The 17,013-nt window shown below is 31.0% G+C and overlaps 2 protein-coding genes across 2 annotated transcripts in view; one reads left to right on the forward strand and one right to left on the reverse strand.

The window, feature by feature from the left end:
- The window catches only part of mbo (Nuclear pore complex protein Nup88), a 128,353-nt gene that overhangs the window by 63,263 nt on the left and 48,077 nt on the right, over window positions 1-17,013 (forward strand). Inside the window, exons 4-6 of the mRNA XM_067282205.1 lie at window positions 2,064-2,327; window positions 14,775-14,952; window positions 15,058-15,187. Of these exons, the coding sequence (XP_067138306.1) occupies window positions 2,064-2,327; window positions 14,775-14,952; window positions 15,058-15,187 (572 nt within the window). The remainder of the gene's footprint in view (window positions 1-2,063; window positions 2,328-14,774; window positions 14,953-15,057; window positions 15,188-17,013) is intronic.
- The window catches only part of LOC136985018 (SMC5-SMC6 complex localization factor protein 1-like), a 386,884-nt gene continuing 376,377 nt past the window's right edge, over window positions 6,507-17,013 (reverse strand). The window contains exon 15 of the transcript XR_010882270.1: window positions 6,507-6,518. The gene's annotated coding sequence lies outside the window, so the exon portion shown is untranslated. The remainder of the gene's footprint in view (window positions 6,519-17,013) is intronic.

A 17,013-nucleotide genomic window follows, 5' to 3' on the forward strand; every position in this document is an offset into this window, starting at 1 on the left:
GCAAATATGGTGGGAGTGGCACTCTCATAGTGTCATAGTGTAGTATTTAAACAGACATACCTGTATGGTTTTTTATTTCAAAATGAGACAAATAAAACAGCAAAGCCGTATTTGGGACAAGACTATGTCTCAGAGACTCACTACTAAGTGGGATCACTTCAACACTCACGGCAGGTCTCGTTCTCATTCGACAATCTTCTTTGGTATTGCTGGTTTTGAGCACGATTGTTCAAACTTCACCAGCCATGGCCACGAGGTCATCCACGATGCATGCGATTAAAATTAACCTAATGTTGAAATTTCTTTCTGTTGCATGTCGCCTCAGGTTGAATTTTTGTCCATGCCTAATGAAACTTTCCCATTTTGAAAAAAATAATCATGGCTATTGTATTGTGCAAAATTATTTTTTTGTTTTGCAAAAAACTAAATATATATATTAAGAAATGTAAAAAGAAAAAAAAATTATATTTTGGAAGTTAGTTTTAATATAAAATTATAACGACTAGTGCCATCTAGTTTCAAAAACGTTCTGATGCTGAAACAAGATATCTTGGGTCAATCAGTCAAGGTCAGCACGTCGTGGCCAGAGATATGTCAGGAATAACACAGGACAGGTAAATGGGTTTTTTCAAAAATTTGTTTGTCAAAATTTGATTTTACAATGTTCGCATTTTCAACTTCCCAACGAGCAACACATGCACAAATCTTGCACTAGTGCCTGTTTGTAGAAAGAGTGTTGCCATTTTGTATTTTATTTTGATTTGATTCTCGATCCCGAGTACCTACAAGTCTGGTTTTTTTTATGCGTGCCAAATTGCAACTTCTGACAAGTTACTCCTTAATACCTCTAAGCTGGTAAGCCAGGCTGGCAGCGCAATTTTATAAACAAGACATAGTCTTGTCAAAAATATGATACATTAATGTGTAATTCGTTTATTCTCTGTATTGGATTTGTATTTTTGTTACAGTATTTCATAGTTTTAATACTCTGTGTCAGTAATGTAAATTTGCAGTACAGTAGAGCGTTGAAAATTGGCGTCAATTGGGGACTGGGGTCGTTCCAATTAGTCATTTGTTTCAATTTCCGACTTTGTACGAAAAAATATATTAACCTGTCCGATGTTCAAATTTTTCTCCGTTGCGTATCGCTTCCCGTTGAATTTTTCTCCGTTGCGTGTCGCTTCATGTTGAATTTTCGTCGATTTTAAGCCTAACAAAAATTTTTATAATAATAATCGAGGCTATTGTATCGTTAAAAAATATTTCTGCATTTTGTACAAACAAAATAAATATATTAAAGAATATAAAAAACATGAAAATTATACTTTAGAAGTAAATCTAGTATCAAAAACGTTCGATTCAGCACGACACAGTCCGACTGAAAATCGTTCCAATTTCCGGACATTTCAATTACCGACGTTCCAATTAACGACGCTCTACTGTATTTAGATTAATCAGTATTCCTTTTATTTTTTTAATCACTGAGAAGTTATTTACCTTTTCCAAACAAATCAGTAAATGTATGCAAGAGTACTAGCTGTATAGAAATATGAAATATATAATTTTTCAGTAAACATTGCACATATAAGTGCAAAGAAATATCTTCTTGCAATTTTTATGATGTAAAATGAAGAACTTTTTTTTACCATGCTGAAATGTTCATGAGATAAATTAGCATTGAGAACTGATAGTGTTCTCAATGCTAATTTATCTCATTGCACATATAACCAATATCTAGCTAGAAGATACTAGAAGAAAGCAAACATTTTCATTTGTATTGAACGGGCATTATCAGGCTAACTGCTAACAGGCAGTTTATTATGAAATAGAACTATTAATTAACTCTAATAGTTTTTAATAAAAATAAAAAATTTGTATATTTGTGCAATATTTAAGTAAAAATTGAAGCATTATTTAGGTACAAAAATTTTCCTGTTGTTCAGCATTAATTTATTCCATATGATATGATAAATCGTAGTTTCATAAATTTCCAAAAACTGTAAAGATTTAAATGATTTTTAAAACATAATATCAACTTTGTCAATTAAATTATTTTTTTTTAGGATATATGATGTTACTAATCCACAAATCCCATTCCAAGTGATAGCTTTAAGTTGTGTTGAACCAAGTTTCTATTTAACATCTAATTCAAGAACATCATTTTCATCTTGTCTTGGTGAAACAGCAGTGAGTTTTGACTTTGGTCCACCAATGACAACAGCTGAAACAAATTCTGAAATAAAGGATCACGAATTAGACATCATTTGGCCTATTTTCATTTTGAAAGGAAATGGTGATGTCTATGTTGTTCATTCAAATTTAAAAAGGTAAGTTTTTGAAATTATTAAATTATTGATTCTTTTAATCTATCTCTATTCTCAATACTCTTCAAACGGAAGAAATACAGGAGTGACTCTGAATGTTTTGCAATACAGGAGTACTTATTAATTATTAATAATAAATATCTGTTCTCAGCAATAAGGTGTATTGGATGTATCTAGTATATTCATTAAGAAGCTGAGTCTGAGTAGGTTATTAATACAGGAGTACTATAAGGCCCGAAACAAAATATTTTTTATTTATGATCCAAGTACTCTCCTCTGGCCAAAATGCACTTATGTAGTTCCTCCTTCCAAAGATCAAAAGTATGACACCGCCCATTTTCTGGAATGTCAAAATACTCCTCAAATATTTTTTAAAAATAAAATATAGTCAGAAGTCACACAATGCTAAATCTGGTGAATATGGTGGATGTTGAATGATTCTTATATAATTAGCTTGAAGGAAATCAACAGCCTTTTTGGCAGTGTGTGATGAAGGATTATCATGATGCAAAATTTGATCTCAAATTTTCAGTGACTCCAGAATACTAGGAAGACAAACTGTAGTGTACCAATTAGTTGGTACTATCTTCTGTTCATCAAGCTTAATTGCTTTTGCCAGACCAGTGCTATTGAAAAAAACAGCAAACATGACTTTTTTTTTATTGCTCTCTGCCTATTCATAGTTGTTTGAATTGGATCATCTTTATGGATCCATATCTGACTTTCTTGACATATGAGACAATCATAAAATGATATGTATGTCTCATCAACTGTGACAATTTTGGAAATAGTCTGATTTCCACCTTGGTTTAACATTTCCAGAGTTTTCTTAGAGATTCTGGCAAACTCTTACTTTTGGAAATCTGTCAACTCATCGAGACACTACTTTTTTTAACCACAACTTCTTGTGCAGAATGTCTGCAACCACAGAGGTTCTAATCTGTAGTTTCTCCTGTATCATTTCATGGATACATCTTTGGTCTTCTGCAATCATACATTGGACAGAGTTACATTTTTAGGAGTCACTGCTATTCATGGTCATTTTTTAAGTGGTTCGTCATGGAAGGAAGCATGACATTTGAAAATTTTTGTACCATCTAAACACAATAGTAAAGGATGGAACATCATCCCTAAAAGCCAATTTCAATCATTTATAACAGTCTTTGTTATTCAGTCCATCACAAAAATTATAGTAAAGCTTTGCACAAAGTGCTTCTCTAGAAAGTTCCATTGTTACTATTAGAAAGGGATTCTGTCTTAGTTAGATTAAGGGAGATTGATGAAATTTGTTTATGAATAATGTGTCATATGAAGTTTATTATTAAAAAAACAAATAAACACTAATTCATCATGGATGGTTATCTAGTTGCAAAACTTTCATAGTAACTTCCATAAATATATATATAATAACACTCCAACCTTTATCTTCAGTTAACAGTTTAAATAATCAGAATATTTTCAACTTATTGAAGATCATCTCCAGTGTTTACTACATAGAAAATCTTTTTTCAAAAAAGGACATCAGCTTCAGAACAAACATTATCTCAGATTTTTTTTTAAACTGTGGAACATTCCATAAATAGAAATAGGAAGAATGAAAACAATTAGAAGCTAGATCTCATAATTAAATGTTTCTTCTGCAAAATTTAAACAATATGTAGGTGGAAAGCCAGTGAGATGGATGTGAAAAAAATTAAAACAAGATCAAATAAATAGAGGTTAAAAATATAGGTTAATGTTACCTTAGGATCCAAAATGGCGGCCAGGGAAATTTTTCCCTACTTTGAGAATGCGATGGGGAAAAAATTTTTCTCTAAAGTCGAGACATCGACGACGTGGGATTTTTTCCCCGTTCGGTTTCTACCCTGTGTTCGACGTTGCCGAGTATCCTGTAACCTCGAAACGGAGACGGTAGTGTGTAAATTTGCGACGGTAGAGGGAGCCTTTTCGTGACGTCGTGCGAGAGTAAAATCGGCGGGAAATTCGTAGGGGTGTTACGAACGAATATGCAAATGCATGATCTGCGACATGATTTCTGTTTATTTTGGGCAATTTTATGCAAATCGACTAGTTTCCTGTTGGAATCGTTTACTGCTGTGTTGCGACGAATTGCGTATTGGATTAATTGCTGTGTTTTTTTTTTTTTCGTAACGATATTTCATTTGCACACAAATTGCTATCCGGTGAATATTTATTATTATTAATTCCTCCAGTATTAGTAAGTACTGTTATTTCTTTTATTACAATTTAATCCTAAAAGTTAGAGAACCAAGTAATCAGAAATTAAGGAAAGACCGTGTTTTTTTCCTCTCCTTACCTCCCCGCGTTTAATTTATTGCCAATTGTTCGATAATGACTAGTTTTGCCGATTTGAGTTGCAACAACGAATTTTGGTCGAGATGCACTTCCCGTGATTTCTACAAGTTAATGGAAGACGACTTTTCGGAGCTAGGTTTGCCTCCCCGTATCGATAACGCATTGAATTTTGCTGTAAAATTAAGTATACAGCCGACCAAGTCCGTTTGCATTCATTGCGATGAAGATAAGAAATGCTTCATATGTCAGGTGAACGACAGATCAGAAAACACTGTGAATTGGATCGTTTGTAAATACGTGAATTCCGGCAGTACGATAATAACGGACAAATGGAAAGGATATATGCACATTGACGACATAGAAGGAGTAGCGGTTGAACATAGAACAGTCAACCATTCGAAAAATTTCATCGACCCCCAAAGAGGAGATCATACTCAGAATATCGAACAATCGAAAAGTGAGTAAAAAACTCCTCTTTTTGTTGTTTTTTATTGTTTATTTCGGTTAAAAAATCCGCGGAGTCTGCAGAGAAATTCAAGATGGCGGCCGGAACCGTGGCCATCTTGAATGCAGGGAAAAATTTTTTCCCGTCGCAGTCTCCGAAGTAGGGAAAAATTTCCTTGGCCGCCATTTTGGATCCTAGGGTAACATTAACCAAATATATACAGTAAGAGTATTTATCCGAATAAATTGGGACGGAATAAATTGTTCGGATAACTGATTATGTACGAAAAAATATATTAACCTATCCAATGTTGAAATTTTTCTCTGTTGCGTGTCACTTCGTGTTGAATTTTTGTCGATTTTAAGGCCTAACGAAAATTTTTTATAATAATAATCGAGGCTATTGTATCGTTAAAAATTATTTCTTTATTTTGTACAAACAAAATAAATATATTGAAAAAAATATAAAAACAAAAAAAATTATACTTTAGAAGTTAATCTAGTATCAAAAACATTCGATTCAGCACGACACAGTCCGATCGGAAAGGTTTCAGATAACCGACGTTTCAGTTAACCGGTTTTCGGATAAACGACGCTCTACTGTATATATTTTTAACCTCTATTTATTTGTTCTTGTTTTAATTTTTTTCACATCCACATATATATATATAACCCAGACAAAGCATATTGTAACTTCACAAGCAGTAGAAGTAAAGCCCCTGACTTTATAATTAATGCATATTGCTTGTTTTTTCATCTGATGTATTTCCAGTTCTAATAACTCTGTGTTCTTCTATATTTCTTGTGGGATAGATTAGAAACTTCATTGGAATGCTTTGTTCATTCAAACTCTAATATATTTTTCATCTGGTTTATATTTTTTTTTTTGTCTCTGTTTTTTTTTTATCTCATTTTAATTTTTGTCACATTTATCTCACCTTCTTTCCATCTATGTATCATTTAAATTCTGTAGAATAGATACTTAATTACAGGATCCAGCATCTGAAATGTTTTTGTTCTTATTTTCATTTATGGAATGTTCATTGGTTTTTAAAAAATTTGAGATAACTTGTATTTTGGAGTTGATAAACTGAATTTAATGTTTCTTTTTTTTAAAAATTATGTTTTACCTAGAAAACATTAAAGATAACCTTCAAGGGATCAGGTTGAAAACATTGTGATTATTTTTATTTAAATTGTTAACTAAAGATAAAGGTTGGCATATTATTTTATCTGTTCTTATTTTATAGATGATTAGATTTATTGTTGCAACTAGATTTTATAATTTCTATATCTAAACAGAAATGTACTTTTGACATTAAGTTCTTTATCAGTCCAACTTAAATAACAAAACATTTTAGACTTGATTTACATGTTACTGTTGGATATTACTTTAATTTGTTAATTAAGTCTGAAAACAGTTTGTTATACAGACTGATGAAAGACATAAAGTCTAAAATGCATTTTGTTTTTTGTTTTTTTTTATAAATCAAAAATTAAAACATTAGTTTAACATAAGATTTAAGTTAATTTTTCTGTAATTCTCTCATGTACAGTAGCAGTTATAGAAATTGCATTGCCTAAGATATACACCAACAGATTTGTAAAGTAACATATTTAACCCGTGAGGTGTTGCATGAAGAAAAATAATTTATGACTTGTTCACAGTTGTTTCAATTAGGTCTTTTAAAAAGGACAAAAAGTATAAGAATCATTGTTTCTGATTATTTTATATTTTCATAACAAAGAATATCTGAAATTTTTCAACATAAAAATTATTTAAAAGAAAGCATATTAAACATTATGTTAAATAAAATTTAATGTTGAAGTATGAAATACAGTAATACCTCGGTTTTTGTCGATTATCTGTCTAAAAACAATTGATGAAATCGGAAACCGATGAAAACCGAGGAAATTATTTTCATATGAATCAATTCATTTTAGATACTCCAAAATACATACCAAAAACACATTTTATAGAGAATAAATACAGTGTTTAATACTGAAAACAACAAGAAATTAATATAAAATGAATATACAGTAAAAAATTTTTCACATTGAAGAAGGAAATAATTTTCAATGATTTCCTTCAACTCGATTGTGCTCCTGGCCTTCTTCTTCGAAGGGCTGCTGGCTCCAGAAACTTTCTTTGGTTCCACAATGGAGCTAAACGGAAAGGAAAGCAATGGAATTGTTTGGATAGATGTGTGGGGTAATGCTCACACAATGAGAAATAATGCCACACTGAGCAGGAAAAGCATATACAATAGGTCACACATGGTTGAAAACACCAGGTTTAACAAAAAGCCCTTTACTCAACAATTAAAGAAAATAACAGTTACTAAAATTGCATGAAAAGTCAATGGCCTAGTCTGTAGAAAAGTACTGTAAAGGTGAGAGTGTACGTTATTCAGGTTTACAAAAGTGATAACAAAAAAAAAACAAACATGGTCAAAATGTTTCCACAACAGGTTAAGTTACAATTGCAATGCAGTTTATAACTAAGGTCCAGATTTTTGGATGCATTTTTAGAATGGATTGGGTGCTCATTTGGGTGTTTTTAAATGCAGTATTATGAAGACAAAAACCAACAAGACATACTATATTTACAAACTACATAATTGTGAAATTTTAGACATAAAGATGAGCATTGTAATTTATAACAGTAACCATTTCAATGTTCTTAAAAGTGAAGTTTTTTCGTTTGGAGGATAGAATGTCTTTATATAAGGAAAAAGATTTTTTTACATCGACCAAGACTAAGGGGACATGTTTCAGTTTTACACAGAATTCTAGTACAGTTCAATCCAGAATCTTTTTCAAATTGGGATTTTTTGATAAACTAGATTTGAGTTTGTCTAGGGCAAAACTGTCCAGTACATCAAACACCTGACTTACAACATTCCACTGATCTCACATTTCAGTTCCACATCGGTCCAGTTCATTGATTTTATCCACCAATAACTTGTACAAATGCATGGAGTAGAGCTCTATGGTCACTACTGGATCAGCGACCAGTTCCTTGACTCTGTTGACAGCCGCAGAATCGCCCGGAGGAAGTTCATTGATAAACGCATTAATTTTCTCAAAGTTTTTGCAGTAGAATATCACACTGTTTATCCAAGACTGCAATGGGTGACCCTTGGAGTGGGTGGTAATGGCAGTCCAGTTACATCTTGGTACAAGCCCTCCCAACTAGGGCACTTGAGAACTATTTTCATTTTCGAAATGAAGTCATTAACCTTGCTATATTCTACACAAATACGTTCACATACTCAGTGTAGGGCATGGGCAAGACAAGTCACATATTTTAGGTTTTTGTAGATACACTTCAAATTTGAGAATGCTGACATGTAAGATGCTTGATCTGTAATGATAAGCCAAACCTTTCCATACTGGACACCATTTGGCCACAACTTGACACAAACATCATTGAAAGCTTGGGACACTGTAGTTGAGTTTGTATTTTCAAGTTGGTGCATTTTGAACAACATTGGTTGTACTGTACATAGCATCCAGTCAGTGGTGCAACAAAGAATGTTCAGCACATACTGTTTTGTGGAATCCGTTGTTTCATCCAGTATAAACACTACAGGATTCTCTCTGACGTCTAGGATTTTAGATATTTGATCATAAACTGGTTTCACGTAGTTTTATCTGAGTGTTCTCGTTGGGGATAAGCTTTCCCGTATATTCTGGAGATATGACTTAAAGGCTGGATTGTTTATCTTATATAAGGGTATATTTTCCTGCAGAAGAGCAGTCGTTAAATCTGCATAAAATGTATTATTAGCCTTCTGAGATTCTTCTTTTCTTTGAAATGAGACCCCAATGAATATCTGCCCAAAATTCCTCCTTTTTTTTTTGTTTGCCTTCTCTATGCTTTTCTGAACTAGTGTCACCTGATTTTTGTTTTTTGGTGTTTCACATCAATCAAAATCACATAATTGCAAATGGAACAGCAAAGAACTTTTTTCTGTGCATATGCCTTCATCTTTAAACTTATTTGCTAAAATGTTTAGTTTAGATGTGGACAATTTTGCCATTTTCTATGTCGCCAACACCGAACAAAGGAAATTGGAACTGTTGCTGCTCACAAGTCAGGGTAAGGTGACCTCAATACAGAATTTTCTAGATTGTTCTTCTCTTAGAAAAGAAAACACATGTTGCATATTTTCAGTGAATCTGTTTACATTTTTAGAGCAACTCTAAAGCTTAGTTTAGTCCAGAAAATTCCACTTTACCTCCTTTTGTCTCAACAAAAGAAGAGAGTAAGCTAATTATCATATTTTTTTCCTCAGCATACGTGGTCTGGTTGAATTTGTTTTTTCCCCTCAAGTGAATAAATAAAAACAACTAAAAAAAGAGATAATTGTCAACATATTCTTTGAAAATGTAAAAAAGGGGAGCAGCTATGTGCAAAATACATAGTTTGGTTGCTAGTCACCATTTTGGGGCAGGTTTGCGATTTGGGTGCTAAACAATTTGGCAATGAGTGTGCCTACTGCACTAAAATCGATTAGTTTGTCTTTTTACACTCTGCCCCTTTCAAAAACCAAGTGGGTGCGGCACCCAATTAGTTTTTTTTAGTTTTCCAAGACACATTTTTTTTGTCATGTTAAATAAACAAACAAAATAAAAATAATTATTTCACTGCAAAATCTGATTAGGTGATTTTGGTATCAGAGATATATTGTGAACATTCATTATTTTAAATTCAAAACTGTTACAAATATGAATTTTAAACTCCTTTTATTTTTATGGTCTTTAATTTTGATTTTAAAACAGTAAACATTTTATTGAAATGCAAAGACTGTATTGTCTGAAGATACTAGAAGATGAAAGAGTGGATTATCTGTTCATATAGAACACAAATGACATTTGAATTTTGTATTTATGAAATATTTAGATTAATGTTCGAAAATTATATATTAATGAGGAATAAGTTCCTAGTGATAGTAAGTTGATTGTCTTTATGGTGGGCATTACAATTGCTACATTACCCAAGTGTTCTCATCTCTGATTTTAGTGATTATTGTATTTGTATTGAACAGCATCAAAAACTGATATTTTCAAGAGAGATATTTTTGTCTATTGGCAGAAAAACAATTTTGGGAAGTGAATAACCCTTCAAAGTTTGGCTTGTTGAACAATGATTTACTATTTTATATAGAAGCACTTATAGATTAATAGATTTAGATTTGAATGAAATCAACATAAAAGTATTTCTTATAATAAATAATCTAAATGATATTTTTATTCATAATTGGAGAAATTCTTAGTGTGTTCAATCTCAACTGCAAATTTTCTAGACCTTCCTAAAAATTCCATAATGAGTTTGAATTTTTTAAATATATGTTATACAGGGTTGGGCAGAAAGGACAGATGTTTCTGAAATGGCTAGAACTCACCACCAGGTAGACTGGCAGATTTGTGGCAGGTAGCATGAAAGTAGTGAGATCTTAGCATTGTCTTTTCAGTTGAAGGCATGGAGTCGTGGATGATAGAACACTGTCTGTTTGCATACGACTGAGGAAACAGTTGTACACAATTCAGTCATACACATCTGATGGGAATACGTTTCTGCATCCTAGCATATGATGGAAACGTATTCTCATCAGACATATGTGGTTTCAACAGGATGGGGTGATGGCTCACACAGCTAGAACATCAATTGATGTTATTCATCTCTTCCCTGGTCACCTCATTTCCAGTTTTAGTGACATTCATTGGCCTCCTTGTTTGCCCGACCTATCCATGTGTGATTATTTCTTGTGGGGACACCTCAAGGCATGTGTATATGAGCATAAGCTCATTCTTTGCAAGAACTGAAGGAAGCTATTCACATGGAAGTTGCCAAAATCACCTCCAGAAATTCATCACTAATAATGGACACTACATAGGAGATGTTGTTTTCCACACTTGATTTTGTAAAATGCTATTTCAATACGAACTCACATCTTTCAACAAATATCTTTTGTAGTAACAATTACAGATGTTGTGATTTTTTAAACAATGTTTGTCCTTTCTGCCCCACCCAGTAAAACAAATTTAATTTAAGTTTACATTTTTTGTCAAAAATTCTTTTTAAGAATTAAAAAACCCCCCATGATACTACATGACATGCCACAATATTGAAGTGATACTTTTTAGAAATATTTAATTTTTTAACAATCAGAAATGTCAATAAAGATCAATGATTAATGCACACTACAGTATATACACACACAATCTTACACTTAACAAATATTGTTTTTATATACATATATACACAATATTTGTTAAGTGTGTGAACTATTTTTTCATATAAGACACTTTTCTTAAGAATAAAGTATACTTTCATTCAAAATTTCAAAGCCCATATTGATTGAGAGTATAATAATTCAAAATTTTTCAATTCACCAGTTAACAAATTTTATAATTTTACACTTATAAAGTATGGTTTATGCATGTTGTGTGTACAATTAATGAAAATTTAGAATAAAATTAGTCATATCAAAAGATAGTGCATATAATGCATATTAATTATCAATTTGAACTTGTTCTAAAAGTAAAGAATAATTTTGTATACATGGTACTGTGCATCCTGAACAGTGAGAGGCATCTCCAAGCTCTTTCTCCAGGAACTACACTCAGCATTTAGCTGCCAAAGCTTTGAATTTTGTCTATGAGCATTTGTGCTTTATCTTAAAAATATTTTGTGTATCTATTAGCACATTTGGTATGATTTAATAGGTTAAGTTTGGTTTGAGACTATTCGAAATTTTTTCATTTAAATTAATGCTAACTGTTTTTTTTTTGCTTTATGCATTTTGGATTTTTGAAAAGTTTCATAAGCTCTACTTTTGTATAGTGGAGGAATTTATAATATATTTGTACACCGGGTTGAAAATCGTTTTAAGAAGAGAAGAAAGCTTGAGAAAGGACACAGTAAGGTGTCCGAAAACGTTTGCTGAGGGACTTTGAGTAGACTTTCACCAGTTAAAGGTTTTTGGATGAGTTAGTGGTTATAGTAAATATATTATCATCAAATTTATGGGTCATATATGGAGCAATAATGATAATCATGAAAAATGGAATATTTGTACAAAGCATTGCTTCAATTGGTTATATGACATGTAGTGTTGTACAATCAAAAACATGAAAACTTAATTTTGGTCTGTTCTGCAAAATATATATATATATATATATATATACATACACACATACACTTATATATAAAACTGTAAAATATTGCTTGACATGCCAAACTATGAAGAGTTATTCATTCCACAAAAAATATTTTTCTTTCCATAAAAAAAGAAATGCATGTTTTACAGCAGCAATGGCAAATCTTTTTTTGAAACTGGGACATAATTGAATTTGAAATTATACTTTCTAAATTTTCAGTTCAAATATGCTAAAATTGTTCTTCAGGTAATGAGATTGCCATCACTGTTCTACAGCAAATATATCAATATACTGTATAAGAATTATGAAAATCGTGGAGGGATATTTGGCTGATGTTTTTTGTAAATAAGAATACACTAGATCAGCAATTCCTAACCGGGATATGTGCTTAGTAGTTTAGGGGTATGTGAAAAAGTAAATAAATAATGGTAGATGTGCAATAAGAATAGTTGGATTCTGCATTGAGGCCTTTGCCAACATCGTGGCATTCGATGCTTAGTTTTAAATAAAAATATAATTATATTTTTATAATATTTATCCATGTCCTTCCTCCAATGCTTTTTGATTTAAAAAAAAAAAAAAAAAGCTTTTTTACATGTAATTGTACAACTTTGTATAATTCATCATGGAGCCACTGTTTGAAGAACACGCAAAATAAAATGTAGTGAAAATGGGAAGTGGAAAATAAAACATAGAAAAATAAGCTGCCAAGGGGTATGCAAGTCAAGAAAGGTTGGGAATTGCTGCACTAGATGTTTGCTAATTATAAAATTTAGCTTTTTAATTTTTACTGTTATTTAACAATGCAAAAATAAAACTAATTTTAATTCCTTCTTTGGTTGTGTAGTCATATGTTTCATAAAATTTTGTTCATATTTCTTTCAAATGGTCTTATATATATATTGCAATAGAAGTAAAACTAGTATTTGATTTATTTTGTTATGTAATTACAGTAGAATAAAAAATGTACTAATTATGAACAATTGATTTGCAAAGATCATTTGAAATAAATGCAATATATGAAAAAAATTATTGGGATGAATGCATATAATACAACTGCAATGCAATCGAGTTCTTTTGCTGATTCTGTAGTTACTGTAAATGGAATGAATAGAAACAAAACTTATTGGAAATCACTTTTCTCCCAGGCTTGCTAGTTGAGGTCCAACATTAAGGTGATATTCATTTTTTTTTTTTTTATCTGGAAGGAATTGTTGAACAGAGTTTGTACTTAAAGAAACAACAGTGAACTATGAATGCTATACAGGGGTAATAGAACATATGAGAAATGATATGCTCAAAAAAAATACTGGAGAAATGGGCAAAAGGTTTCATTTTTCATCATAACAATGTTCCCTGCTACACATCACTCATCATGTGGCAATTTTTGTCTAATAAAAACATTATCATGTGCCCCATTCATGATATTTGCCAGACATAGTGCCAAGTGACTTCTGGCTTTTCCCCAAAGTTAAATGGACAATGAAGGGAAATTGTTTTTAGACAATTTTTGTAATTGAGGCAGGCAGGTCAGCCCAATTAAAGGCATTAATGAAGAAAGACTTCCAAGAGTACTTTGAAAAGTGGAATAAGTGAATTGCAAGCAAAGGAGACTGCTTTGAGGGAATTAATTGCAAGTTTCATGTGTTTCATTACTTTTTTTTATTCCATTATTTATTGTATTTTTTTATCACTCTCATATATTGCCACAATCTGCGAAATTGAAGAATATGGATATGTGGGGCTCTTTCTACAGGAGAAATCGTAGATGATGAGATTTTTAAAGATGTTTGAGAAATTTTACTTTACATACGAAGATGCTATTAGGAAATTCTTTGTTCTCATTACCAGCTCTTTAGTATGCTTCAAAAACATGATAAGTTTTCCTGATGACTACATTGACTTAAGTATTTTTTAAAAGTGCTTCCATTTTTATTTATGTAATCAGTTTTCCAGATTATCTGATCAACTCTCTTTTCTTCTTGTGTAAGTTCTGATGTGCATAATAAAGGTTTTTGTAACTAACAATTTTTGCAAAGAAAAAGCATTTTCTTTCAATTTTCTAGTTGTATAATAGAAACAGATATGACTTTTAAGTTACTGTTTTAAGGGATGAAAAGAAACATCAATAAAAAGAATAAGAAAAAACAAAGAATTTGATCATTTTGTAAGTTCATATAACATCTACTGAAGTTCTTAAGAACAATTTTTTTTAAAAGAAAACTTATGAAGTCACATCATTAACATTATTGGAGTTACATAATCATTTAGACAGAAAGATGTTGCTATTCACCCATTTTACACTAACTAAAGAAATTAAAAGTAGCATAAACTGAAAAAACATTGAAATCTGAACATCTGAATTGCATTTGTAATTTTTTTTTATCAAAGACACATAAAAGAAATTGTGCTACATTGCATTTGCATATATAATAAAAAAATATATGAAAAATATAGTAAAGTAAATAAATTGCTGTTAGTTTTAAATTTAATATTTTGAAACAATTTATGAATTTCTAGATCACAGAGTAAAGTGAAAGGCCCATTAACTATGTATCCAAGTGCTATTGATAATTATGGTATTGATAACTGTTCACTGATGTGTCTGCAAGTAATGCCACCAGTATTAGTAATTTCTACATCTTATGGTACCTTATATCATTGCATTGTAATTAACTACTTAGAAAAAGAAAATTTGGTAAGTATTTTAGTTTATTTTGTAATTTCTTTTGCTATGTAATAATTGTTTTTAATAATTTAGATGGGTTTAATATACCTTTTTTGAAATTAAAAACTTTTTTAGTCAGAATCAAATGAAGAAACAGAATATCATCCAATTTTATATGTTTATGAAAAAGTAGAATTAGAATTAACTTTAACACCTGCAGATGAGAAAGATGATACGGAATTCTGTCCAATACATTTGTATAAAGGTAAAAGAGAAAAAATTTTACTTAAGATTTAAAAGATAAAGAATATATATAATATATATACTTTTCATATTTTACTATAATTAAGACTATCGTATTTTAAAACTTATTTCTCTTTTTTTACTGATATTGTAAATAGATATCTTATTCCTGGATATACACAACTAAGATACTTGATTACAAATTTTGAAAGCTCTCAGTAATATTCTCAACAATTCAAAATTATTCATTTTAGAATTATTTTTCTTGATATCGTCAAAGTACAGGTACTTCTCACTTTACAACCTATCTGCTTAACGACCACTCACACTTACGACCAATCGAGTTTCGACCTGCAATTTGGGGAATCCCCTTTCTCAGCTTGAGTGTCAGTCAGTGGCGAATGGTGACATATGCACTAAGCATACTATAATAGACTTGCATGTACTGTAATAGTCTTATAGTACTATAATAGGCTAATAGCATACTATAATAGTCTTTTTATGAATAAATTTGAAGTTTGTTGCATAATTTGTATAATTTTACAACAATCCTATATTCCCGGTGCAAGCTCCTCACTTATCGACCAATTCGCTTAACAACATAGTTCTCGGAACGGAACTCAGTCGTAAAGTGAGGAGTACCTGTATTTAACAATGAAAGGAATTAAAATGTTTAAGACATTTTTTTAAAAAAGTCATAAATTTTACGTGGATGATAATTTATGGAGACGACTGCTTCTGCTATTGTAATTTAATTCAAATCATAGCATATTCCTGATAGTACATTCAGTTATTTAATTTTTTTTCTTTATTGCTGTTTATCATTTGTTTTGTTTTAAACTGAAGTTAAAACTAATTTATTCCAAAGACATTTAATTCTGCTTCAAAATTTCTGACTTGTGTGTGTAAATATCATCATCATTTCTAAACCCAATTTATAGTTAATTCAAACCAAACAATCTGTCAAATTATTGGGCTATTATATGGTTAATCTCCCTATCTCTATACAAATTAATTAGTTTCTAATAATTAACTCAGCCATATAATGGAATGAGACAAATTCTGGACTATTTTTCAAAGCACAATATTTGATTAAAAAATTGAAGTAACTATTAAATATTATATATAATTTTAAAAGACATTTTATTTACAATAGTATAGAATTAATGAACACGATTATATGGCCCATGGTTGGTGATGCATCATAAATTTGTTTTTATAGACTTGAAACTTTTTGGACAGTTTTCATGTCAATTTTTTAAAGTGAAAGGCTGATTTTTCGGATGATTTGTGTGTTGTTTTTTGTTCATCAACCTTTCTTGTATACTATTTATGCCAAATATCCAAAGAAATCTTTAGTTGGCTGGTATTGTGGCAGATTTGACAGATTATGTTCTTTAAATACAAAAGGAAAGTTGTGGCTTTGAGGAACTTCACAGCCGAATTTGCATAGTGAGATTAAGCTTTGTCAGGCCAAAAGATGAAATCACCATTTTGATGACACTTGTTAAGAATAGGTATTAGAATTTTCTTTAGACATTTGTTTGGTACATGTCAGCATCAATTGCAAGGGATTCCTTCTTAAAAATGGCTTTGAAACACATGTTGGTGAAATGAACAGTATGATTTTTTCTTCAAATTTCTTCTTAAATTTGTACTTCCCCCCAGGTGCTTGATATTCATTGCTCATATAATAAATTTCATTTCCTGGCATTTTCATGCCAGAGAGAGAAAAGTACTTTTCGTTATCCAAAATGAACTGTTGTTTCCAAAATTTCTTATGAGCCATCTGCATTGTGTTCAGATTTCAGCAATTTTTTTAGCAGTGTACTTTGGGCCCTCTTTTTC

The sequence above is a fragment of the Centruroides vittatus genome, unplaced genomic scaffold, assembly GCF_030686945.1.
Source record: "Centruroides vittatus isolate TY-2023 unplaced genomic scaffold, ASM3068694v2 contig_943, whole genome shotgun sequence".
NCBI classification, from domain to species: domain Eukaryota; kingdom Metazoa; phylum Arthropoda; class Arachnida; order Scorpiones; family Buthidae; genus Centruroides; species Centruroides vittatus.